Source organism: Ursus americanus, chromosome X (assembly GCF_024610735.1).
Source record: "Ursus americanus isolate L20-20 chromosome X, mUrsAme1.1.p, whole genome shotgun sequence".
NCBI classification, from domain to species: domain Eukaryota; kingdom Metazoa; phylum Chordata; class Mammalia; order Carnivora; family Ursidae; genus Ursus; species Ursus americanus.
This window is the reverse complement of record NC_142164.1, coordinates 180155-205754: the sequence shown is the minus strand read 5'-3', so window position 1 is coordinate 205754 and position 25600 is coordinate 180155. Positions and strand designations below refer to the sequence as shown.

The 25600-nt window shown below is 36.9% G+C and overlaps 1 protein-coding gene across 1 annotated transcript in view; it reads left to right on the top strand.

Annotated features, from left to right (window-relative positions):
* Window positions 1–34: 34 nt before the first annotated feature.
* LOC123786643 (phosphatidylinositol-binding clathrin assembly protein-like) overlaps window positions 35–25600 on the top strand; it is a 44305-nt gene continuing 18739 nt past the window's right edge. Inside the window, exons 1-13 of the mRNA XM_087859549.1 lie at window positions 35–113; window positions 2100–2242; window positions 4304–4379; window positions 4831–4933; window positions 5094–5187; window positions 5308–5419; window positions 6253–6359; window positions 7173–7214; window positions 12735–12814; window positions 13650–13726; window positions 18020–18103; window positions 18326–18356; window positions 22243–22369. Coding sequence (XP_087715675.1) covers window positions 35–113; window positions 2100–2242; window positions 4304–4379; window positions 4831–4933; window positions 5094–5187; window positions 5308–5419; window positions 6253–6359; window positions 7173–7214; window positions 12735–12814; window positions 13650–13726; window positions 18020–18103; window positions 18326–18356; window positions 22243–22369 — 1155 coding nt within the window. The remainder of the gene's footprint in view (window positions 114–2099; window positions 2243–4303; window positions 4380–4830; window positions 4934–5093; window positions 5188–5307; window positions 5420–6252; window positions 6360–7172; window positions 7215–12734; window positions 12815–13649; window positions 13727–18019; window positions 18104–18325; window positions 18357–22242; window positions 22370–25600) is intronic.

Here is a 25600-nt window from a genome sequence, read left to right as displayed (position 1 = left end):
ATCACCCTCGTGGCTGGCAGTCTGCGACGCACACATGGGGTCATCTGCGTCCAAGGCTGCCCTCGGGGCGACCACCGATGAACCCACAGAACCCGAGGCGAAACATCTGGCGGGTGAGTAGGAGGCCTGGTACAGACAGCCTGTGAGGCTTAGGTGCCTCTAATGTCGGCACCACGTTCCCCTCCCCCAACCCCATTTTTCGGGCGGCAACATTGAGGGGGTATTTATTGAATTCTCATCCCTAGTCATCTTCGAGTGAGCCTGGAAGAGAACCACTGGCCTTTTGAAGTCCAAACTCTGAACTATTTACAAGTTATTCCAATAACTTAGGACACATGAAGTGGTGGAATAACAACCCAGCCTTCCGAAAAAGGTCTAATTCCAAAGTCCATCCCAGCCCCCTTATAAATCATTACATTCAGCAAGTCTTGTGAAATGAAGGAAAAGTCTGTAGAGCAGATCATCCCATAAACAGTCCTAACCTAAGGTCAATGAATAGGCTTTAGAATGTCCAACAACATTTTTGGTGCCCCTGTGAATGTTTCCAGGGGACCGAATTTTGATTCTTGAAGTTATCTGTTGCTCAAAGATGGAAAAAACTCTCAGGTAGCCCTGCCCCCTATTGTCTGAGTTCACATCAAGCACTGACTTCATAAATAATATGTACTTTTGCCAGTATACATAAATCCCACTGCTTTCGAAATCTTCATAGCCAATTCACTCCCAAAGGTTCAGTCCAAAGGCTGTAATAGTGGGAAAGTGGAAACAAAAAACTTGCAGAGGAAATGTCCCAGAAAGAGGAATGAAGCCGACTTAGAGAAAAAAAAACACAAGAGAAGTTCATTCTTCACAACTTTAACCATGGCATAGCCACTGGCATGTAGTATATATACTTGAATAAATGGATCTGGGTAAAGGTCAGCCTATTGCTCCACTAGCATATTTGCTAAGCACCCTCCTCAGTACATAGCCTCGTGCTACGCATGTGAACATGCTGATTAGCAAGTGCTAGGGAGGAAGTTGTTTTATAATGATAGTTTACAGGGCCTTTTTTTAGATTTTATTTATTTATTTGACAGAGAGAGAGCACGAGCAGGGGGAGTGGGAGAAGGAGAAGCAGGCTCCCCACTGAGCAGGGAACCCAATGTGGGACTCGATCCCAGGACCCTGGGATTATGATCTGAGCCGAAGGCAGACACTTCACAGACTGAGCCACCCAGGCGTCCCAGATCACAGACAGTTTTGAAACCAAAGAGGATTTTGAAGTGATAAATAGTAGGGAATCATTGCATGTTGTTGAATGGAAAAACGAAGTTAAGAAGGTTAGCTTTTGAGGGGTTGTATGAAGTAAATTGATGGATGGTTATAATCCTAAGCAGGAAATTGGGCAGCTGTTTTAGTAAACCAGGTATAAGGCTATGTGGAAGTGGACTCAAGAAGAACAAGCAATAGGGGCCCCTGGCTGGTTCAGTCGGTAGAGAATGTGACTCTTGATCTTGGGGTCGTTTGGTTTGAGCCCCACATTGGGGTAGAGTTTACTTAAATTTTTTTTTTTTAAAGAAGAAGCAACAAAAGGTTAAAGGATACAAGCAAAAGGGTCAGACATGGAGTGACACTACAAGGAAAACTCCTGACTGAACCTTCATGTAATGACACTTTTTTTGAGGGAGGCAGTATGACATAATGGTTAATATCTTGTTCAAACAAGTCTGATTTCAAATACCAGCCCTGCCACTTAACTACCTGTATGACATTGTGTATGTTACCTTCTTGAGTCTTATTCATTCATTTGACAACTATTTATCATAACTCATTGTATGCCAGCTATTGTGCTGGATCTTGGGGCAGCCTGGTGACCAAAATGGACACAGTTCCTACCCTCATCAAGTATACAGGACAATAGCATAGATGGGCATTAACCATCATGTAACATGTATCAGTACAAACTGTAATACCTGTAATGAAGAAAATGTTTGGGATTATTCCCTTTGTCATTTCTGACATTTGATTGCTCTATATTTAAGTTAAATTTACCAATTTTGATTTTGAAAATTATTTCCCAGTCTGTGTTTTAATACTTGTCACTGTCTCTCATTCAGACCTAATACAATACATAAATGGAACAAATATGAGTGTTGAACATTTGGCTGATGTTCTTTCTGAGAAAACTGGGAGCAGCAGCTGGGTGGTAGTATTCAAGGCCCTGGTTACTGTACATCACCTTATGGTGCATGGAAATGAGGTGAGCATGCTGTATATTCAGATGGTAATCATTTCCTTCCTTTTGGTACAAAGGACTGTCAGTACACCGCTGCAGAATATTCTTGGTTTGTCAAGGCTTATTATCTTTTACTTTGTGACAAGTGGGGGAAGTGAAGAGCAGTAGGTACTAAAAGGCTGATTTTTGCATTTTTACTTATGAGAGTATTTTTGCAATCATTATTGAAAGTATACTGTTTTAGCCACTAGATAATAAAGTGGGTAATAGAGTGCACATTTCTCTCAATTCTTTAGATCCTTTAGACCAAAGAGAGCAAACCCTCAAAGATGTATTGCTTTACTATACCAGGAGAAATCATGTGCCTGAGTGGATTACATCGTTACCTGTCCACCTCTCCCCACATACACTCTTTGTATTTTACAGAACTGAAATATTGTTTAATATCGAATTACTTATGCTACTTTAACATTTTGTCTCAGTAAGCTTTGCATTAAAAAATTAGGATTTAGAAATTGACTGGCTTTTGAAACTTATTATAAAGCAACTAATTATACAGTATGGTATTGATAAAGATTGAACATAATTGCGAGCTTGGAAGTAGAACTATGTACTTATTTGTGGGCTTGGTGACACAAAAAATGTGGGGGAAAGTATGGAATTTAAAATAAAGCCTTTTGGAGAATGAAATATTTCCATTTGCAACGACATAGATGGATCTAGAATGTATTATACTAAGTGAAATAAATCAGTCAGAGAAAGACAAATACCATATGATTTCACTCGTATGTGGAATTTAAGAAACAAACCAGATGAACATAGGGAACAGAGAAAAAAGAGAGAGAGAAGGAAACAAACCATAAGAGACTCTTAAAGATAGAGAACAAACTGAGAGTTGATGGAGGGATGTGGGTGGGGGGGGGAAGGGCTAGATGGGTATTAAGGAGGGCTCTTGTTGTGATGAGCACTGGGTGTCATATGTGATGGATCACTGAATTCTACTCCTGAAACCAATATTGCGCTGCTTTTGGTAGAAATAACATTCTTGGGAAAAAATAGAATGAGATCTTAATCTTCCCCCAATATACAAAAATAAATTCCACATGAATGAAACACCCATAAATGCAAAAACCTAAATTTTAAAATTGAAGAAAATGTAGGAGAATATGCTTATGACATTTGAGTAGGGAAGACACCATAAAGTTGGAATAAGATATTTCCAACACATATATTACAGACAAAAGATGAATATTCAGGATAGATGATCAATAAGAAAAAAGCAGTATAATGGAATAGTGCACAAGACAAATGAACAGAGAATTCATAGAAAAGGAAACCAGAATGGGTTATAACCGTATGATAACGTGTTCAGATAAACATTGTTTGCCGATGAAGGAACTAGTTGCAGAATGACATTTAGATATATTATTATTTATGTAAATTTAAAAATACATAATATTTGTCCATGGAACATATATATCTGAAACTGTAAAGAAAATAGACTGTAAAGATTAAAATTATGATAGCAGTTACTTCTAGGGGAGGAGAAGGAAATGGAACTTAGGAATGGGCAAAGGGCACTTAAAACTTTATCTATAAAACTTTATTCCTCTTATTTTAAAAATAGACTTGAAGTAGTTATGTTGAAAAGTTAGCTGTTATCATTTCTGAGTAGGGGGGTACCCAGATGTATCAAATTATTTTAGTTTTTCTGCAAATTAAATTATTAAAAAGTTTAATATTCACTATTGAAATAGTTCTGTAATTAATTAAAACTTCTCAAAATCAAAAAGGGGAGAATGGCTAGATAGAAAGTCCTGGGAGCAAAGAGTGTATATTCACATGAGTTTTAATGTTTAAACCCTTTTTTCTTTGGGAGATACATAGACAGAGGAGAGTTGACAACGCTGCATATTCCTATGTTGAGTAACCCAGGATATGATCATGCTCACCTTAATCAATCCTCCTGAAATAGATAGAAACTATATGATAGAATTATGTTAAATATGCATTCACAATGATAAACTCATTAAAGAGCTCTATTTGTGGACAGAAGCTAATTTTATAATTTGGCACATTTGACAGCGCTTTATCCAACATCTTGCATCTAGAAACTCTTTGTTCACTTTACACAACTTCCTGGATAAAAGTGTCATAGAAGGTAAGATGATTCTTTGATGGAAATATTCCATGTGGCAAGGAGGGTAAAGCTCTGTTTTGAAAACCATGCCTGGATAAAACATGGGAGGCTTGGGAAGGGATGGTGAGAGTGAGATGGGGAGTTTCAGGAAAATGTTAAGAATTGACAATAGTTTCTGTGGAAATGTGAAAGAAACTGATAAAGTTCAGTTATTTCCTCTATTCAGGAATGTTACCATCAACACTACATCACGAGGTGATTTCATGGCTTTGAGGAAATAAGAAATAATCTTTAGCAGAAAGTGTGAGGAATGTTGGACTAGATAATTAGTAAGTCCATTCTAGCTTTTTGCTTCAAAAACATGCTGAGCTATATGGGTGACTGTGAAATGATAAGTCTTTATGTTTATTGACATATATTGTAAATGGTTAATATTGGTTAAATTGGAAATAATGAAGTATTTCATTTTTAGGCTATACTATGTCAACCTTCATTAGACGATATAGCAGGTACTTGAATGAGAAGTCACTCGCATATAGACTGATCGCATCTGACATCACCAAAACCAAGAGAGGGTCAGTAAATATCATTAGTTTGTAAGTAAGAAATACTGAAATATGTAAGTGCTCCGATATGTAGTTGACCAAAAACACAGCTTTATTTCAAGATGCTGATGTCACGGTGCTTCTTAAACTCTTAATTACTGATATCATGAATCTCTTTTCTCTTTTATAGGATGGATGGTATGATGAGAACTATGGATACAAAACAGCTGCTAAACACTCTTCCAGTTATTCAAACTCAGTTTGATGCTCTTCTTAATTTTAATGTAAGAGCTTTATGAACCCTTTTTAAACATACCGGTAAATGACATTGTTTAGCAGTAAGTGGGAGAAGGAATTGTTTTAAACTGTGGTGGTAATTGATTACTCTTTTATTTAATTTCCAGGCAAATCCTGATGAACTAACGAATGGTATAATACATGCTGCTTTCATCCTCCTCTTTAAGGATTCTCTTCGCCTCTTTGCAGCCTATAATGAGGGGATCCTTAATCTGCTAGGTAGGCTAAAGAATAAACATTGCTTAAAAAATAAACTGGTAAAAACCTTTTATCTCTATGTTTAGACTAATGTAGACTACATTATAAATATATATATATATTTATAAATATATATATATATTTACTATTATGTTATGTTAGTCACCATGCAGTACATCATTAGTTTTTGATGTAGTGTTCCATGATTCATTGTTTGTGTATAACACTGGGTGTTATATACACTTGTTTTAGATTCAAAATAGAAGATCCTTTTAAGGTCATATATGTTTTAAGATAATGAGACATTATATTGCTTTTTTGGATAAAATTTCTTGGCTGATTAGCCACAGAACTGTATAGCTTTTGTATAAGTGCTAATTGATATTTCTGGGAAATTTCTGTCCTAATTTAACCCTCATGAATGATTCATTTCATGGGAAGTGTTCTCCAAGCCTCATTGATGAGAATTTGAGATTTTTTTTTTTTACACTGAAGGAGTATCTAGTACATTTGTAGGAAACAAAAAGCTTCAGATCTTAATGTTAGTAAATAAGATTACAGACTGGAAGTTGTAGAAATTAAACTAAACTAAACTATCTGTGTATGCTATTAAATTCTAGATATCTTCCCAGCATCAGTGTTTGGCATGTCAGACTTCATAAAAATTTGTTGATTATATGGATTGAATGGTGTTGTTGCTTGCTAAGACAGAAAATAACTGGATTAAAGCTATAATTGTTTTGAACAAGTTAAAATCATATACAGATTCAGCTTAAAATAGAATGATCACAATGGAGTGAAACTGGAAAATTGCTGAGATATTGGCTTCTTCATGGTATTTTTTTTATTTTTAGACAAATATTTTGATATGAGGAAAAACCAATGCAAGGAAAGTTTGGATATTTACATCAAGTTCCTTGAAAGAACAACCAAATTGGCACAGTTCCTGAAAGTTGCAGAGGTACAGAAATCAATTTCTATCCAAGGCTTTTCTGCTGTTTTCTGCATTAGTTCAGTAGCTGGTATAACTGTACCACCCCACCCCGCCACCACTGCACAAACACAGAAATTGTTAGTATTTTTAACAATTTTATAAACAGTAAAACTATACTCTAAAATTAAGTAGTTGAAGGATTTTTGTTTGTAGCCATGAAGATAACTGTTGCCAAGCTTATCCTCCCACCAGAAACAACTCTACAATTGGACCAAATTCATATGACATATGTCTTTCCAGGCAGTGGACAATAGGTAGCACAGGTCTGTGATCAGTTGAAGAAGGAAACACATGAGGTGACCCCCACATTTCCCCTGACACTAAGAACAAACCAAGCAGGACAAATATGCCTATGCAAACAGTAGTTGAACTTCCGAAAAACAAAGCAAACAAAACACAACACAACAAAAACAAAACACGACACACAGGAACACAACAATATGAATAACAGCTGACTTCTGAGTACTTGACAAATTAGAACACATTTGTGTAATATCCAAAATGCAGCTTAGCTCTTTCCAGAACAGCATAATTCAATATCTGGCAAGTCTTTTCTTTTATAGGTTTATCCTTAGGATGACTATAAGTTTGTGTTTAAGTATACAAGGTACACCTTAGCTTGACATGGTTTTCTTGATCAGCTAGGTACTAGCCCAGCAAGGCATTCATGCTCGAGGGGTATTTTCTCTTTTGTGTGCACATTGGTCTCACAGTTACTTTTCTTTGTTGCCACTCCCTATTGTAATGTGTACTTTCCCCCCACCTTGTTTGTGAATTCAGCAAGTTGGAATTGACCAGAACGACATTCCATATCTTACACAGGTCAGTGTGTCTTTCCTATGTGTTTAAATGACTTTTTTTCTTGTTACGTATATGTGTTTATTGTATTACTCATCATCTGCGACTCTATCCTTTGCCATAAACTTACACATATATTTTCATTTTCCTCATGACTAACATACATACATGTGTATATACATAGACAGGTGTTTTCTGAATAGGTTTTTGAGCTGTTGATTCTATAAAAGAGGCCATTCCCTGCTGAGTGTTAAATGGTGACTCACAGTATAACAACTAGGCCATGCTTTTTAAATGGACAGAACTGATCAGTGGAAACAGCAGAATGTTTGGAATCTCAAGCAACTCATTTCCATTCTTCATGGCTCATTTACGCAACTGCAAAATGGGTATAATACTATTGCCTTTCTCATAGCAGTGTTGTGAGAATCAAATGAACTCAGGCTTTTTCCTTTCCTAGAAACCACTAATCAAGAATCTCTCACACGGCAATAGGTGGGATAGGAGGTAGAGGTGTGGCTGAAATGAAGGTTTGGCAACCTGCGCATGCAGTCTGCTTGTGCCTTTTGGACTTGCTTGTGCTCTGTCCCACATGCACCATAGGCCTTGAGCAGCAGGGCTGCTGGCCTAGCCTGGACCTCCTACAGAGCCTTTTCCTGCTCTGGGCCCCAAACTAATGTGGCAGGCTTTTAGGTCATCTGGGATATGGGGCAAAGCATTCTTTCCCTCGTGTGGGAACATGCTGTCTTCAGAACTCAAAGAGACCTACCAGGTTCTGTGTTTCCTTTTTGATGGTGGGAGGTGCAAGATGCACTACATTATCTTCTATTTTGGATGGAATTTTCTGGTAAACCCCTGGCCACTGGAACCCTAAAAAATGTTACCAAAGTAGAAGGCCCCTGAATCTTTGTAGGGTTTATCTCCTACCCTCTGGAACACATGTAGCTTTCCAGGTCTCCATTATACTGGCCACTTCCTGCTCATCTGATCCAGTTAGCATGCCATCATTGATGTAAGCGGATCAGTGTGATTTTCTGAGGGATAACCAGATGATCTAGACTTCTAACCATAGTATGGCAGAGTGTTGAGAGATTTAACACACCCTGGGTCAAAACTGTAAATGTATACTGTTGTCCATTCCATGCCTGCAAACTCTTTGTGATTCACACTTTTGATAGCAATGGGAAGCAGAACATTCATGCATACCATGTATCTGAGACTACATTAATCCACCTGTACCAGAGGAACTGTTGTACCTGACACATGGCTACAACTGGATTACTACTTGATTGATTATGATGTAGTTTGTCATTCTCCAGGGCCTGACTGGTTTGGGGGCCATAATGGTGAATTCCATGGAGATATGATCGGGACCATCACCCCTGCATCCTTTTTATCTTTAAGATTGGCACCAATCTCTGCCATCCTCCTGGAAGGCGATTGTTTTATTTACTATTTTGCCTGGAGGGTAGGTGGAGGCTGTTTAAGATACGGAGATCTCCACCCCACAAGTTACACGCCCCATTAGGATTTTCCCCCACCCACTCCTGGCCTCTAGGCCTCTAACTACAGTAAAGTCACAGCATATCCCAGAGACTCAGGACTTTCATGGCCATCCCCTTCCACCCGGCTGTCCCCATCCCATAAGTTAGGGCTTAAAAGCCCAACCCTGACCTTGGTGTGTCAGGCCTGCTTGGTTGGGACTGGAGGAAGGTGAATTACTCAGACAGTACTTGGCACAGGTGGTAGTCACATGAAGAGGGAGAGGGTGAAGATGTAGGGGGAGACAGGAGTAGTAGATTGAGGGTCCCCTCAGGAATTATAGGACATTGGATCCAGAACACCGTGGATGTAGCAATGGCCTCCAGTAAGAGGATGGAGGAGGCAAGGATAGGATGGTGCAAATGCAAATAAATGTTAGGTTTGGTGGCAGAGAAGGAGGGAGTTTCTGTCTGATGTCTTCTCATAAATCTTTAAAGAAATGTGTCTTCTAACATATACACAGCACAAGCATTCCTTCATGTACAGATAAGTACAAAGGGGACTTGTGCACAGACATTGAACCCCACTGTTGGATGAAGTAATTCACAGCTTCCTGAATGAGAATAACCAGAACACAGAAAAAGTGAGAATGCCTGGGTGAGTAGGGGAGAAGATGGGATTTCATTGTCCAAAGGCACCATAACTGGTGGATATCAGTCAACAGTCATTCACAAACACATGCTTGACCCCTGTCAGGAGGAAGGAGCTGTAATGAATGAGACACAGTCCCCACTCCTGAGTTCCTGGAAGACTACAGAAGCATGCCTAGATATCTCCCAAAATGTAGTCCTCCCTCTGATTCTTCTCCACATTAACCTCAGTTCCTTCTGGTAGGTGGTAGAGGTGGGAAGGGTTCCTTCACTGAGAACTGCAGTTTGGCAATCACGAGGGCACAGAGAAGCATTAACTAAGCTGGACCTGGCATCTTGGCCTTGGCCTCCTTCACTGCTCAGTGCCTGTGGTCAGAGCTTCAAAGGGACTGTCAGACAGAAGGAGTCCCAGGATGGGGGTCCACATTTCCCATTGGGCCACCCTCTCTCCTCCTTACCTCAATTCTGGTTCCAAAGATCTCTGAATCAAAAACAAAGTAGATGGCTATGGGAGATGCTGTGGAAGACAGGTGAGGCTCTTTGTTGCTAAACTTTCTTGTAGAGCTTCATTCCTTCCTCCGTAAATGAACCCCTTCTACTGGGAGAGCTTGCTTATCAGTACGCCAGCCCCTGGCCCTCAGTCCGTACAGAAAGTCATTTGTCATGGCATAGGGTTGGCAGAGCTGCTCCCATGACATGCTTTCTTGGGTGCCCTGGAATGGAGTGGAATGCTGTAGGTTGGCCAGCTTCTCCTTGGTGCTTCCATCAGTCTTTACTTTATGGGAATGGATGCTAAACTGTTAGGTGCAGACTCACCATTTTAAGGCTCGCCCAAACCCTTGTGTTTTCTTAAAAGAAAATCTCCCTCATTTCCCCAGCTAACCCGTTCTGCCTTGATCTTGACATCGTCTGGGGCTCACAGAGGCTCCTCCTGTAAGTGACTGTCTGGTGCGTCCATGTCTCTCCCTCACCTTTCTGCCATTCTGTGCCGTTTGTGCTCGGTGTGACCCCCAGGAACTCATGTGGCAAGGTCTGCTCTGTCTGCAATCGGATGCGTCTTTATTGTACACCAGCATAGTTCAAACACACATCTCTGGGCCACATCCCTCATCAGAGCTCCAGGAATACAAACTCAAAAGACCTACCAGATGGTTCCACCCTCATGTATACCTGGATGCATTTTCCTCATTTCACCAGAGTGTTTCTGTGCTTTTCGTGGGTGGAGGGTACCTGTGTGCCTCACAAAAGAGGTCTTGCAGATTCATATCTACACTTCCATTGTACAGCGCCTTGGTGCATTTTAAGTTTTCAGCAGAGTCCTAATCGCTAATCACATCTGCTAACCTTGGGCAGCAGCATTTCCACAGATTTATAGCTGTCAGTGAATTGTCTGAAAACAACGCAGAGGAAAAGGATTCTTTCCAGTGAACATCGTTCAAATTTACTGATAACTGTTATTTTGTTATTTTAGTTATTCTTTGGTAGTTACTTTGTTATATAGTTACTGAATGACTGAATGAATGAACCAGAAATACTCTATCCCTTTTGCAACCGTGTGTTTGCCCTAATCAAACTGGCAGTCCCATGATCATTTTTGGGTGTCTCATTGCCCCTTCTTCCCCATCTTGTATGCTTGAACCTTTAAGGTTCATCCTAGGCTGCAGATGTCTTGGTCTTTCTGCTGCTGAGGTGCCTGTTGGCTTTGTGAAGCGACAGATTCTCTAATTCTTCTGTACTCAGGGTGCCCACATTGTTAAGGGGCATTCCTGGGCAGGTCTTCTCCTGGTCGCCACATTTGGTCCAATGGGAGAACCCCTCTCAGCAGATCTCTGCTTGTCTGTGTCATTCTGTCAGCCCCTCTACACTGAGTGGCATACAGGTTCCTCTGATTATTTTCAGGCCCATGGGTTCGTTGCCCTTCTTTATACCTGTTGTGCCATTGTAATCATGAATAGCACTCCCCTTTTCTTGCAGTATTGTCCCTTAGCCCTGCCTACACCTCTGTAAACAGTTCCTTCATTAAACCCTCTTCCAACTGCCATTTCAGTGGCATCTGTGTCCATCTCTGCCACTACACCATCATCCATCATCCTAGCTTAAACTTCCATCATTACTCACTTCCATCCCGTCTGCTGCCTGCTGTTTGTTTTACACAATGCAACCAGAATGCTGATTTGGTAACTTGGAAAATACAAATCTGATCACTTCACCCCTCACTTAAAAGTCCTCCTGTGGTCACCCAGTGTTCTTAAGATAAAGTCCATACTCACCCCCATTGCCTTTAATGTAAGGTTCTGTACTGTTGAATCCTTACCTACTCTTCAGCTTCATGTCCCGCACTTTTCCCTTTGCTCTCTGCTCTAGCAACAAGGTGCATCTTTATTCTTAGTCTACATCATATGCCCTTCCCAGGGCCTTTGCACATGTTGTTCTCCTACCTGCAATTCTCATTCTTCTCCTACTATCCTACTTATCTTCTTTATATCCTTCAGATGTCAACTCACCTGTCGCTTTCTTTGGGAAGACTTGTTTCTCTGACCTCCCTGACACGATCAGATTGCTTAGCTTAAACACTATCTGAATATCATGTACACCTCTTTCATAGTACTCCTCAAAATTTTGATTTTACATTTATTCATGTGATTATTTGATATTTCTCCTCCCCCAGACCCATAGACTGGACCTTCCCAGATCATGAAACCCGGGACCAGGTTGTTTTTGCTCATGGAAACAGAGAGAGAAAGAAAACCTGGTGACTCATGAAGGAGTCAAAAATAATGAATGATTTCAAGTCCAAAAGAGATAGATGTTTTAGCAGTCCTTTGGCCATTTAGAAAAATGTACATGAAAGCATAGTTTGAAAATCTGATTTGATATCAATATGCTACTTTTCATAATGAATTTATTTGTAGCAATTGCAGTTGACCCTTGAACAACATGGGTTTAAACTATGCAGGTCCACTTATATGTGGAATTTTTTCAATAAATATATTGGAAAATTTTTGGAGATTTGCGACAATTTGAAAAAACTCACAAATGAACTGTGTAGCCTACAAATACTGAAAAAATGAAGAAAAAGTTAGGTATTGTTGTAAGAATACAGCACATAATACATATAACATACAAAATCTGTGTTAATAGACTGTTTATGTTATTGGTAAAGCTTCCCAGTCAGTAGTAGGCTATCAGTGGCTAAGTTTTGGGGGACTCAAAAGTTACACATGGATTTTCAACTGCTCAAGGGTCTGTGCCCCTAACCCCCATGTTGTTTGAAGGTCAACTGTATTTACCTTTAATGCCTTTGCTATATAGGTATCTTAATTTTTGTTCAGAATCTTTTTATAATGTAGGAGTGTATGGATTTGCTAAGAACTATTGGAAAATATGTCTTTCACAATAACTTTATGTTCAGGCACCCCACAGTTTACTTGAAGCACTAAAACAACATTTAGCTTCTTTGGAAGAGAAAAATAACAGTTTGCCTCCTTACAGGTAAGTTAATAAATGTCTTAATTTAGATTAATTTTGTTTCTTTCTAAATAATTTCCCTAATTTTAACAATATGAGAGTGACTAAGTAAATAATGGGCTTTGAACATGCTGGAACACATTTTAATGATAATATGGAACAGAGGTTTTCAATCTTTTCTGGGGTCCCATACTCTCCACAGGGGTAATATGCTTCCAAAGGGAACATCTTTTATTATGTCAAATGATTCTCAAATGATTCTCAAAGTCAGAAGTTGGGACATGGAATAAACCCTCTTTTGAAGAATTTGATTTCTTCTCTTAGAGGCTCCTCTAGTGAGAATAACTGTTGTAGATGATTATTTAATATTTCTCCACAAAACAGTGTGCATAGTAACATTCAAGATCTGTGTGTATACACATATATATTCACATACATACATACACTCTTCTATATAAGAATATGTATACACAAATTAAATAATACAAATTTTGAGGTATATCACTTCAAAATGTTCATGTTAGCTATTTCTGAGTGGAAAAATTATGGTTGATTTCAATTTTTTTTAACTTTTCAGTATTGTTCAAAATTTCTATAAGGCTCATGTATTATTCATTCATTCCACTGTTTAAGTTATATTGATTATAATTGACTTATATTATCATGTTCTATTAGACAACAAATCTGTTGACTGTTTCTTTTCTTTATCACAGGTAGATGTGTAGTTAGTGTATAGTTGGATGGGTGGATTAATGGATGGATAAATGGTTGAATTAAGGAAATGCAGGCTCAGCTGGGTAGGATATATGTGATTCTATTTATTCTCCAGTGTATCTCATTTTTCTTGTAATTTTTTAAGTCTCCGGCATGCACTGATTCCTTCCATCCCAAATAATCCAGTTGTGAAAGCTTCAGCAAGTAGAGCTTGGTTTGCAGGTAACATAACTCAATTATGTGATTGTATCAGTAATCATTGAAAGCAGGATTAGTCTTTAATCCTTCCACTGCTTCACCACCTACTGTGTCTGCTGCCACTTCCTGAAGGAGTCTTTTACCTAGTGATTTCATTTATAGAAATTTATCTAATGTATATATTCAGGATTGTGAAATGATATACGAACAGGGATATCCGTTACAATGTTGAGATAGTAAAATGACTATCAATAAGGGGCTTGTTTTTATGTACTGAAATGGAATGATCTCCAAGATATATTGTTAAATAGAAAATAAGAAAGGTGTGAAACAAAGTATATGCTCCCATCTTCATTTTTAAAAACAGAAAAAAGAATATACATGTTTGTTTAATTTCTTAAAGAGTACTTATGGAAAGGTATACAAAAAATGAATAAATTCACTGCCTCCAAGAAGAACTTGGTTCATGGAAAGGGATGGGTGGGAGAGTACTCACTGTATACCATTTTGTAACTTTTGAATTTTATACTTGCCAATAATTACTAATTAAAAGATAAGTTTAACAAAGAAACACATACACATACAATGTGATACTTTGTTACGCTTAACATGGAAGTCCTTTGTAACCTCTTAAGGTTAGTTTGCCTCATACTTGGGTAGTGTGCTGAATTTTCAGGAATTTTGCAAGCTGGTCAATGTCACATTGGTAACTTGAAATTGACCAGGATGAAAGTATTTACACCACAGAAATGGACAAACACTATAAGACAGGCCTTTTGTTTTTCTTGGAGAGCTGGTTGTTACACATTTCCTGGCACATGACAGCTCATCATCAGTCATATTTTGTTTTTTAATGGGTGATTGTGTTTCAAGGATGTCACTTGATCCTCTAGACACAAATCCATGTAGTAATACTATATTACCATAGGGTTTATATGTGTTGGAATTAAAGTTTGTTCTTAATTTAACTTGAAGACTTAAACTGTATCTATTTTAAATGTTTTTACTTTTCTTTTGTACATATTTTCTCAATGGACACATCTGCATTTTCAATGGATGAGTTTGACCAAAACTTTGAGGAACATAAGTCCTTTGAGTGAAACCATACTATATAAAAACTGCACATTTGCTTTGTTTCCAAAAGAATGACTACTTTTCTGAGTTCCTGTGGTTTGGGAATCATTAGTGCTTGCAACAGATATTACAAGAAGGGTAAATATAGTATTTGATTCAGTCTGACGTGAATGTGAATTCCAAGCCAAATACAGGGGAATGGGGAGGTACTTACTATGCTGTTATAAAGGCCTATGGGTTGACTTACCCTCATTGCTTGAACGAATTCTGTTGACAATCCTATGACCAGCTGAAACCACTTCTTTTCTTAAATCACTGATTTAAATGTACCTACTGTGAAGCCAGAGTGCTTGGGTTCAAATTTCACTCTACCTTTCCTGGATGGTCGGGCAGACCACTTAACCTCTCTGTGCCTCAGCTTCCTGATCCTCATAAGGTTGCCCTCAGGATAAATGAATCAATACTTGTAGAGTGCTTAGAACAGGGCTTGACCCATGTGTTACTTAGAAGTGCATTTTAAAATTTCATGTATATGAGGAATGGGGATCTTTTTATTTTAATTTTTATTTTAATTCCAATATAGTGAACATGTTGTGTAATACTAGTTCCAAGTGTACAATATAGTGATTCAACACTTCTATACATTACTCAGCACTCATCAGGACAAGTGCCCTCCTTAATCCCCATCACCTATTTTACCCATCCCCCCACCCACCTCCTCTCTGGTGACCATCAGTATATTCTCCATAGTTAAGAGTCTATTTCATCTCTTTCTTCTCCCCACCATGATTGTTTGTTTTCTTTCTTGAATTCCACATATGAGTGAAATCATATGGTATTTGTCTTTCTTCGACTGACTTATTTTGCTTAGCATAATACTCTCTTGCTCCATCCATGTCATTGCAAGTGGCAAGATTTCATTCTTTTTGATGGCTGAGTAATATTTCATTGTGTATATATACCACATCTTGTTCATCCATTCATGTATCAGTGGACACTTGGACCATTTCCATAATTTGGGTATGGTCAATAATGCTGCTATAAACGTAGAGGTGCGCATATCTGTTTGCATTAGTGTTTTTGTATTTTTGGGGTAAATACCCAGTAGTAAGATTACTGGATCATAGGCTAGTCCTATTTTTAACTTTTTGAGGACCCTGCGTATTGTTTTCCACGTGGCTGCCCCAGTTTACGTTCCCACCAAGAGGGTTGCTTTTTCTCCACATCTTTGCCAACATCTGTTGTTCTTGTGTTGATTTTAGCTATTCTGACTGGTGTGAGAAGATATCTCATTGTGGTTTTGATTTGTATTAACCTGATGCCCTGTGATGTTGAGCATCTTTTCATGTATCTGTTGGATATATGGATTTCTTCTAATGATCTTTTTTGCCGTCAAATTCTAGCTTACTTGCACTATGTCAAAGAACCTTCTCTATAATTTCAGTCCTTTGGAATTTGTTGATACTTGCTTCATGGCCCAGCATATAATCATTTTTTGGTGTAAGTTTTATGTGCACTGGAAAACTGTATCCTCTTACTATTGGATAAGTGTTCTGTGTATGTCCATTAGGTTGAGGTTGTTAATTGTGTTGTTCAAATCTTCTGTATCTTCATTAATTATTTTGCCTGCTTGTTCATGGAGTTACTAAGAAAGGTCTGTTAACATTTCCCTTGTTTCCTCATAAGCTATGTTAAGCACTATTTTTACTCTCCACACCACTAAATAACTCTTGTCAAAGTTATCAGTCATCTCCATGTTGCAAGATCTGACAGTAATTACTTGGTCTTCATCTTATTAGACCCCCTAGTTTGCTACTCCCACTTCCTTTATACACTTTCTTCAGTTCACCTATTGGTTTTCTTCTTACATAACTCTTGGCTCGTTTTTAGACTTATTTTTTTTTTTACTGATTTTCCCTCATTTCTCTTCTTTATGTATACTTACTCATTGCCTAGATGGTATCATCCAGACTCAAGGCTTTAAATACTGTTTACATGATAAGGACTCCTAAATTAGTATCTCTAGTTACCAACATTTCTCTTGGACTCCAGAATTATATATCCAAGTGTCTATCTAGTGGTTTCACTTGAATTATCTAATAGGGTTCTACAACTAAATATATCTAAAACTAAGCTTCTGATATTCCACCCCAAACTTGTTGATTTTACCTTCAAAACATACCTAAACGTTGACCACTTTTCACTATCTTCAGTGCTACCACCCTTGTTCAATTTACCATCATCTCTTAGCTTCCTCCCTTGCCCTCTACAGTCCATTCTTTTTTTTTTAAGATTTTATTTTTATTTATTTGACAGAGAGAGAGAGACAGCCAGCGAAAGAGGGAACACAAGCAGGGGGAGTGGGAGAGGAGGAAGCAGTCTTCCGGTGGAGGAGCCTGATGTGGGGCTCGATCCCATAATGCTGGGATCATGCCCTGAGCCGAAGGCAGATGCTTAACGACTGAGCCACCCAGGCGCCCCTCTACAGTCCATTCTTTACATAACAGAGTGATCCGATTAAAATACAAGTCAGATAAATCATGTCTGTACTCTGTTCAAATCCCTCCAGTGGCTTCCCCATCTCAGAGAAGTTGGCCTAAGATGGTGGCCTCAGAGTAAAATGCAAAGTCCTTACAAGGCCCTCAGTTGCCTTTCTGACTCCTTTGATTACTTTGACTCCAGACACTTTGGCCTTCTCACTATTCTTCAGATATACTTCTTCCTGAGGGCCTTTGCTCATGTTGTTCCTTCTGCTGGAGCTGCATGGTTCACTTTCACATACTTTAGGTCTTTACTTAAAAGTCTTCTTCTCAGTAAGCCTTTCCTATCTAAATTTACATACACCCTCCCCCACCAACATATCATACCTCTTTCTTTGATATTTTTCCTTCAGCACTTATCACAATCTAACATAAACTTCATTTATCTTGGTTATTTTCTGTCTCCAGTGGAATGTAAGCTACATGAAGGCAGGGTTTTTTAAATCTTTTTTCTTCCCCCTGCTATATCTTTAGCACCTAGTGTGGTGTCTAACAAATGCTCAATTAAAATGTACTTAATGAATAATTTTACGTGACTTTATTTATACGCATTAATCTAAGAACTTGATGTGTTGTTAGTTTGTAATGGGAGGTACATGTATATCATTATTGATATAAATTTGGTTTAGTTTTTCATCTAATTCTCTTATTTTCAGGTTATCGTCCCTCTATGATATGTTATAACCAACATTACCTTCACAAGCCCACAAACCTTTTGGAGCCAGACAGCAATGTAGAAAAGTCATAGCAGACAATCTGGATGGCTCACTTGCTAGCCTTGTAGGAAGTAAGCATCTATTTTAAAATCAATATTTAAATAAATATTTAAATATTATTATTTAATATATTTAATATATTATATTTAATTAATATATTTGATATAAAATAAATTATTGATTATTTAAATATTTAATATAAATATATTAAATAAATATTAAATAAGTATTTAAATGCATTTTAAGAAAAAGTACACAAAAATAATGTAAAATTTGTTTGTTTTATGAAACAGATCTTAACCTTGGAAAAAGCTCAGTCAACAAGTAAGTTTTATTATTTAAAAAGGACAGCCAATAATACATAAATGTTAGAGGAAGAGACTCATGAGAATAACAACTAGAAAATAATTATTTTAAAATTCAATATAGGAATCATTTGTTACAAAACTCTATAATATGTGAATTTTTTCCTCCAAAAATTAGAGAATTTACTCTTTATATACTATCCCAGTTTTTGTAGGTGAAGTTCTTGGTTAAAGTGTAATGTATTATGTATTGCATAGTTCTCCTCTTACCCCTCTGACAGTCCCCTCATAGTTCATCTGAAAGATCTTCTTTTTCTAAGCATGTCTTAAATATTGGCATTTTTCACTTTTTGTACTTTTGGTTCTTTTCTTACTTTATTATATAGACTGTATTAATGAATAATACTTTTTTATTTTATTAAACAAAGACAATAAAACCACCAGTTGGAGCTCCTCAGCATCTTAAGATATTCAATGTTACTTCAGTGTGTGAATCCCTACATTTTCAGCCAAAAAACCTCCAAAAAGCAGGCAAATGGAAACCAAAGGAAGGCAGAAGTGATAATATTAACAACAAACACTGTGGAATGTAAGTTTAAAATCACTAAACAGAATAAGGAAAGGTATCATACAATGATAAAAGACACTTCTTATGGAGGCACTATTTTGTGTATACACAGATTTAAATATATAACGTAAAAATTATTAGAAATACATGGAGAACTTAAGAAAAATACAATTATAATCTGTGATTTCAAATCACCTCTTTCATTATTGGACAGATCTAGTAAGCAAAACATAAGTAAGGATGTAGAGGAATTTGAAGAATACATAATAAATAATAAACCTGAGTGTGTGTGTGCGAACACACACACACATACACACGTGCGCGCATACAACGTTTATTTTCTTCAAAGCAATCACAAAGAAAAACTTGACAAAAAAACTAAAGAATTTTACAGGCTACATTCTGTCATAATCTAATGAAATTAGAACTTATTAATAAAAAGTTGAGCATGAAAATCTTATTTGTAAGTTTAAAAATGTAATCCTTTTGCCAAAGAGGAAATCCATAGTTTGATAACTATTGAAAGCGAAACTTGGAGGAAAATTTCATTATTGTTAAAAAAGAGAAATTAATAATTTAGTTTTTATCTTAAGAAATCTATATAAAATTATAAAAAATAAATTAGATAAAATTTATAAAGATAAAAGCTCAGATGATTAAAATTGCAAACAAAAACAAATGCAAACCTTATTTCTTTGTTAAGTCCAATAAAAGAAGCTCCTCTGACTAAGCAGAAAAGAGAGTGTGAAAGTATAACAACGTGAAGATTAAGAGGGCTGACAAACTGAGGATTTTAGGGGGAAGTGGGGGGATGGGCTAGCCTGGTGGTGGGTATTAAAGAGGGCACGTATTGCATGGAGCACTGGGTGTTATACACAAGTAATGAATCATGGAACACTACATCAAAAACTAAGGATGTACTGTATGGTGAATAACATAATGAAAAAAAGAGGGCTGACATAATGACAGGTGTAGGCGAGACTAAAATAATAGAAGGAAATATGCAACAGTTTGGCAACAACATATTTGAAAATTGGTAGTAAATTGATGATTTCCAAGCAAAATATAAACAATATAATTCATCCAAGAAACATGTGTGGACCAAATATCATGTAAGTTTATAAAAAACAATTATAGATCTGCTGATGTATCATGGGTTCCCGGTTGAGCTCACAAATACAATGCAGGAAAGTATTTAATAAGTACACTACCTGTACAGACTGCTGCTTTTTTTCTTGGAATGTGCCATATGAAACACTTCATCTGAGATGGTAGTAGTAGAAGTGGTATAATAAAAAGCAGATGCATCTGAGGCATGTTTTAAGGTAGAGTTGATAGCACCCACTATTAGAGGTGAGGGAAAAAGGATTAAGGATGGTGCTTAAGTTTTTGGTTTGAGCTACTACATGGATGGTAGTATCACATATCTTGATGGGAAAGATTGAAGGAGAAATAGTTTGAGTTGGTAAGTTGAATTAAGCATTCTGTTTTGACATGTTATGTTTCAGACATCTAAGAGGTAGACACAGGAGTCTGGATTTTAGAGCTGGAGCTAAAAACTGTGATAGTTAAAGCCATAAGGGCTTGATCACTTCATCTTGGTAGAGAAAAAAGAGGATAATGGTAGGTCCAGAATTTAAGTTTGAAACATCATAATATTGTAGGGATTGAACAGAAAAGGTTAAAGTATCAAGAATTGAGGAAAACAAAGCACAAACAATAGATCAGGAATAAATGTAACTTTGGATCCTTAAATAATAGCACTGGAAGCTAGAAGACAATACTTCAATCTGTTAAAAATTCTTAGTGAAATTTTCAGTCTTAGAATTTTGTACTCAGACAAGCTCTCAACCAAATGCAAGAGTTAAATAAACATTTTCAAAATTCAAAAAAATCTAAAAAAATTACCAACATGCGCTTTTGCTCAGGAAGCTCCTACAGGGTATGCTCTAAGAAAAGAGAAAAGTAAACTGAGAGAGAGAAGCACATGGGATTCAGGGAAAAAGAGAGCCCTACTAAAGCGAGAGGTGGAAGGAATTCCCAATATAGCAACAATGGAAATCGCAGGGTGACATTGGTACAACTGGCCTAGAGAGCAGTGCTTTAGATTGGAACAGAAGGATATAGAGCTCCAGGAGAGATGTCTCCAGGAAAAAATCCTTCAACTTGAGATAGTTATTATTTCCACTAGATCATAAGCTCCATGAAGGCAGATATTTTCATCTGTTTTACATATTTTAAGCACCAAGAATAGTGTCTGGCACCTAGTAGATATGTAATGGGTATTTGTTGAATGAATGCAATGAATCCACATTTCACATGTGAGAAAACTGAGATATGGAGATTCTGTAACTTGCCCAACCTTACACAGTTATTAAGCAGCTGAAGTGGGATTTGAACCTAGGCAGTCTTGCTCTAAGAGTCATGGCTATTAATGTCTCTCTCTCCTCACCCCCCACACATAAACTAGTTTTAAAGATGTAGATGTGGAAAGGTAGGAGGGGAAGTAGGATACGGTGTGAGTGATAAATCTTCCAAAGGAAATCAGTAATGTCTTAAACTTAAAGAAAAGAGTGGCTACCTTTGGAAAGGGGAAGTGGTAACTGATGTTTTTGGTTTTGGATCTTTTAGCATTATTTGACTTTTTAAACTCTGTATCACATAGATAAAACTTAAATTTATCTAAGTCAAATGACAAATATGGAATAAATAGAAGCTTTTAGAGACAAGAACCATGAATTTGTTTCCTTTTCTATTTATTCTCATATTTATATATTTTCTATCTAGTATTATTTATTCTCCCAATAACTTTAATTCTATAAAGTGGATAGGTAAAACGTTTTTTATCCCCATTTTACAAATAAGGAAAGAAGTTACTTAATCAAGGTTACACAGCTAGTGAATAGCCTTGTGGGGCTCAGAATGTAATAGTTTTGCCTCTTACCCTCGTGCCCCTTGACCTACTACCATGGAGTATACTAGTTTTTTTCCTCCAGATACAGTATTAAGATAGTTTAGAATAAAACGTGTTTGCTCAAGTCACTTTATGGGAAACTGCTACTATTGAATTATTTCTATGAACTCTCAAACTGTGTTAGTGAGGAATTTAAATTTGGCATTATCTAGCAAAACCCAGTAGAAATTTTAGTTTTCTAATGATAACTTAATTTCATATACAAAAACAGCCAATAGTCTTTTCTTGGCATTGTTTTGTGATTCCTTTCCTCTTATGTGTTGAGAAACATGAATATTGTCTCAAGGGCTATTTTCTGGCTTTATGTTTAAATGGTAGATTTGTCAATCTCCAAAATGGGCTGATATATAAATCCCATCTTAGATCTGACATGAAGTGGCCTCAGCCTTCGGAGATGGAAATTGCTGGTGGAATGAAGTGGCAGCTGAATACCTACACCTGTACATCAACCATCTGGAAACATATTTCTATTCCTCCTGTTCCCCGCATGGTAACATTTATTGTGTATTATTACCTAGAATGCTAGAATGGTGGCAGTAGATAAAAAGAAAGAGATTTGAGGGATAGAAATGAGAGGAGTTCCTAACAGATTGAAAGTCGAAATATGGGTCCCCAAGAAATTATCCGCAATTCTAAAATTCAAAAAGCTCCAGAAAACAAGGATTTTTGCTGTTGTTGTTAAGTTTGCAAGAAACTCTTTTGGCTGCAAAACTTTATTTGAACTCTGATGAAGCTGTAGTTATTATTTATCTAAGTGTAAATATTCATAAACATGAATTTTGCATTTGTGTTTTGCTGCAGAGATATTAATGTGTTTGATTAACAGGGTGCCATTCCAACCCCCCCCCTGGGGTGTTACTAATATAGTCTTCGTGTGATTTCTAAATTATTTTTCCAAAATACAAAACATTTTGAATTCTAAAACACATTTGGCTCTGAGGGCTTAAGGATGTGGACCTGTGCTATTTTTATATGATTTTGCTTTAAAACCTCATTGATCCAATGATAGAACAAACTGCATATTAACTATTGAGTACACAGTGACTTTGTTTTCCTAATATGCACCTGAGGTACGTTCTAGGAATGAGAATTTTGAGAGGATTTGGGAAACAGGAATAAGTAATTTCAAAATGTACTGAGGAGGGGCGCCTGGGTGGCCCAGTGGGGCGCCTGGGTGGCTCAGTCGTTAAGCATCTGCCTTCGGCTCAGGGCGTGATCCTGGCGTTATGGGATCAAGCCCCACGTCGGGCTCCTCCGCTAGGAGCCTGCTTCTTCCTCTCACACTCTCCCTGCTTTGTTCCCTCTCTCACTGGCTGTCTCCCTCTCTGTCAAATAAATAAATAATCTTTAAAAAAATGTACTGAGGAAATGTGTGGCTGTGCTGCTTCATAGTGGAAACAGATGACTAAGAACCTAGAAAGGTTATAGCAAGGAAATTTTGGGTTTGGAATAAATAGGAAGAAGTGTAGAAACAACATAACAGTTGGGGTCAAATTTATGTTCAAAAAGGTATTAATATTATTCCCTTATTTTCCTTTAAATGGCTACAAGATCTAGTGATTTCCATTCTTTCATTCTTGATATTGGTGATTTGTGTCTTCTGTTTTTGGCAATCTTGTGACAGAGATCAATTTTGTTGATCATATCAAATAACCAATTTTTAGCTTTATTGAATTTTCTCTATTGGTTTTCTGTTTTTAATTGTATTGATTTCTGCTTTTATCTTTGTTATCTCCCTCCTTTTGCTTGATTTGAGCTTGTTTTGCTCTTAGTTTCCGAAGATAGAAGTTTGGATTATGGATTTGATACTTTTCTAATATATTGTTGAATGGTATAAAACTCCCACTAAGCCCCTGCTTTAGATGTTTTATTTTCATTTTTGTTCAGTTCAATGTATTTTTAATTTCTCTTTAACTCAGAGATTATTTAGAGGTATGTTCTTTAAATTTTAAGCATTGGAAGATTTTCTAGTTATGATTTTATTATTGATTTCTAATTTAATTCTTTTATGATCAGAGAAAGTATGTTGTATGCCTTAAATTATTTTAAATTTATTAAGCTTTTATTTATAAACCAGGGTATGGTCTATCTTGGCAAACATTCCATGAGCACCTGAAAACACGTGTATTCTGCTGTTGTTGGGTGGAATGTTCCATAAATGTTAATTACGTCCTGATGTATTTATGTTTAGGGCTACCATTTTGTTATTTTCTGTTCGTTCCCTCTATTCATTGTCATTGTTGTTCCTCTTTCTTCTTTCTTGACTTCTTTTGGGTTTTTTGAATATATTTTGGAATAGTATTTCATTTTAACTTATATGTTGTGATTTGGACTATATCTCTCTGTATGGTTTTTTAGTGTTTGTTCTAGCAGGTACAAAATACATACTTTTCACAGTCCACTTAGAATAAAAATTTTACTATTTCAATTGGAGTGTAAAAGCATTAACACCATATAGGTCCCCTTACCTTCCTCCATTTATGTTATAGTTGTCTATACATATGTTACATTGAAAAGACTGATCAGACAATCTTACACTTTTGGCAGAACTAAAGAATGGGAGAATAGCCTATTACATCTACGAGATATTAACCATTTCTGTTGCTCTTCCTTCATTTCTGATACTCCAAATCTCCATTAGCAATTCTGGCTATGAATTCTCTTATTTTTCCTTCATTTGAGAATGGCTTCATTTCACCTTTAATCCTAAAGCAATTTTTACTGGATGAAGAATTCTGGAGTAACAGTTCTTTTCTTTCAGCATTTGAAAAATGGGCCACTTTATTCTGGCTTCATGGTTTCTGGTGCAAAATCCAGTCATCTGAATCATTTGTTCCCCTATAGATATTGCATACTTTTTTTCTGTGGTTGCTTTCAAGATATTTTTCTTTGTTTTTCCTTTTCAGAAGTTTGAATGTGATGGCATGGATTTGGGGAGTTTATTCTGTTCAGGTTTGTACAGCTTCTTGAATCTACATTTTTATATCTTTTGCCAAACTTGGGACTTTTTCTGCCCTTAATGCTTCAAATGGTTTTTTTTTCAGCACTATAGTTATACTCTCCCTTTTGTGACTCTAATAACACAAATATCAGACCTTTGGATTGTTGTTCCACTGGCCTCTGAGGCTCTTTTTGTTTCTTTTAAATCTTTTTTTTTTCTGCTCTCCAGAATAAATAATTCTATTGGTCTGTCTTCAAGTTCAGTGAATCTTTCCTCTGTCATCTAGATTCTGATATTGGGTATCTTTATTTCAGTTATTGCATTTTTTAGTTTTTTTTAATAACAATTTTTTATTATGTTAGTCACCATACAGTATATATCCTTAGTTTTTGATGTAGTGTTCCATGATTCATTATTTGCATGTAACACCCAATGCACCATGCAATATGTGCCCTCCTTGATACCCATCACTGGCCTATCCCAGTCCCCCACCTCCATCCCCTCTGAAGGCCTCAGTTTGTTTCCCAGAGTCCACAGTCTCTCATGGTTCATGCCACCTTCTATTTTTTAGTTCTGAAGCATCCATTTGTCTTTTCCTATATCTTCTGTTTCTTTGCTGATGTTTTCTTTCTTTTTTTTACCTTTCTTTTTTTTATTATAATAAATTTTTTATTATATTATGTTAGTCACCATACAGTACATCCCTGGTTTTTGATGTAAAGTTCGATGATTCATTAGTTGCGTATAACACCCAGTGCACCATGCAATACGTGCCCTCCC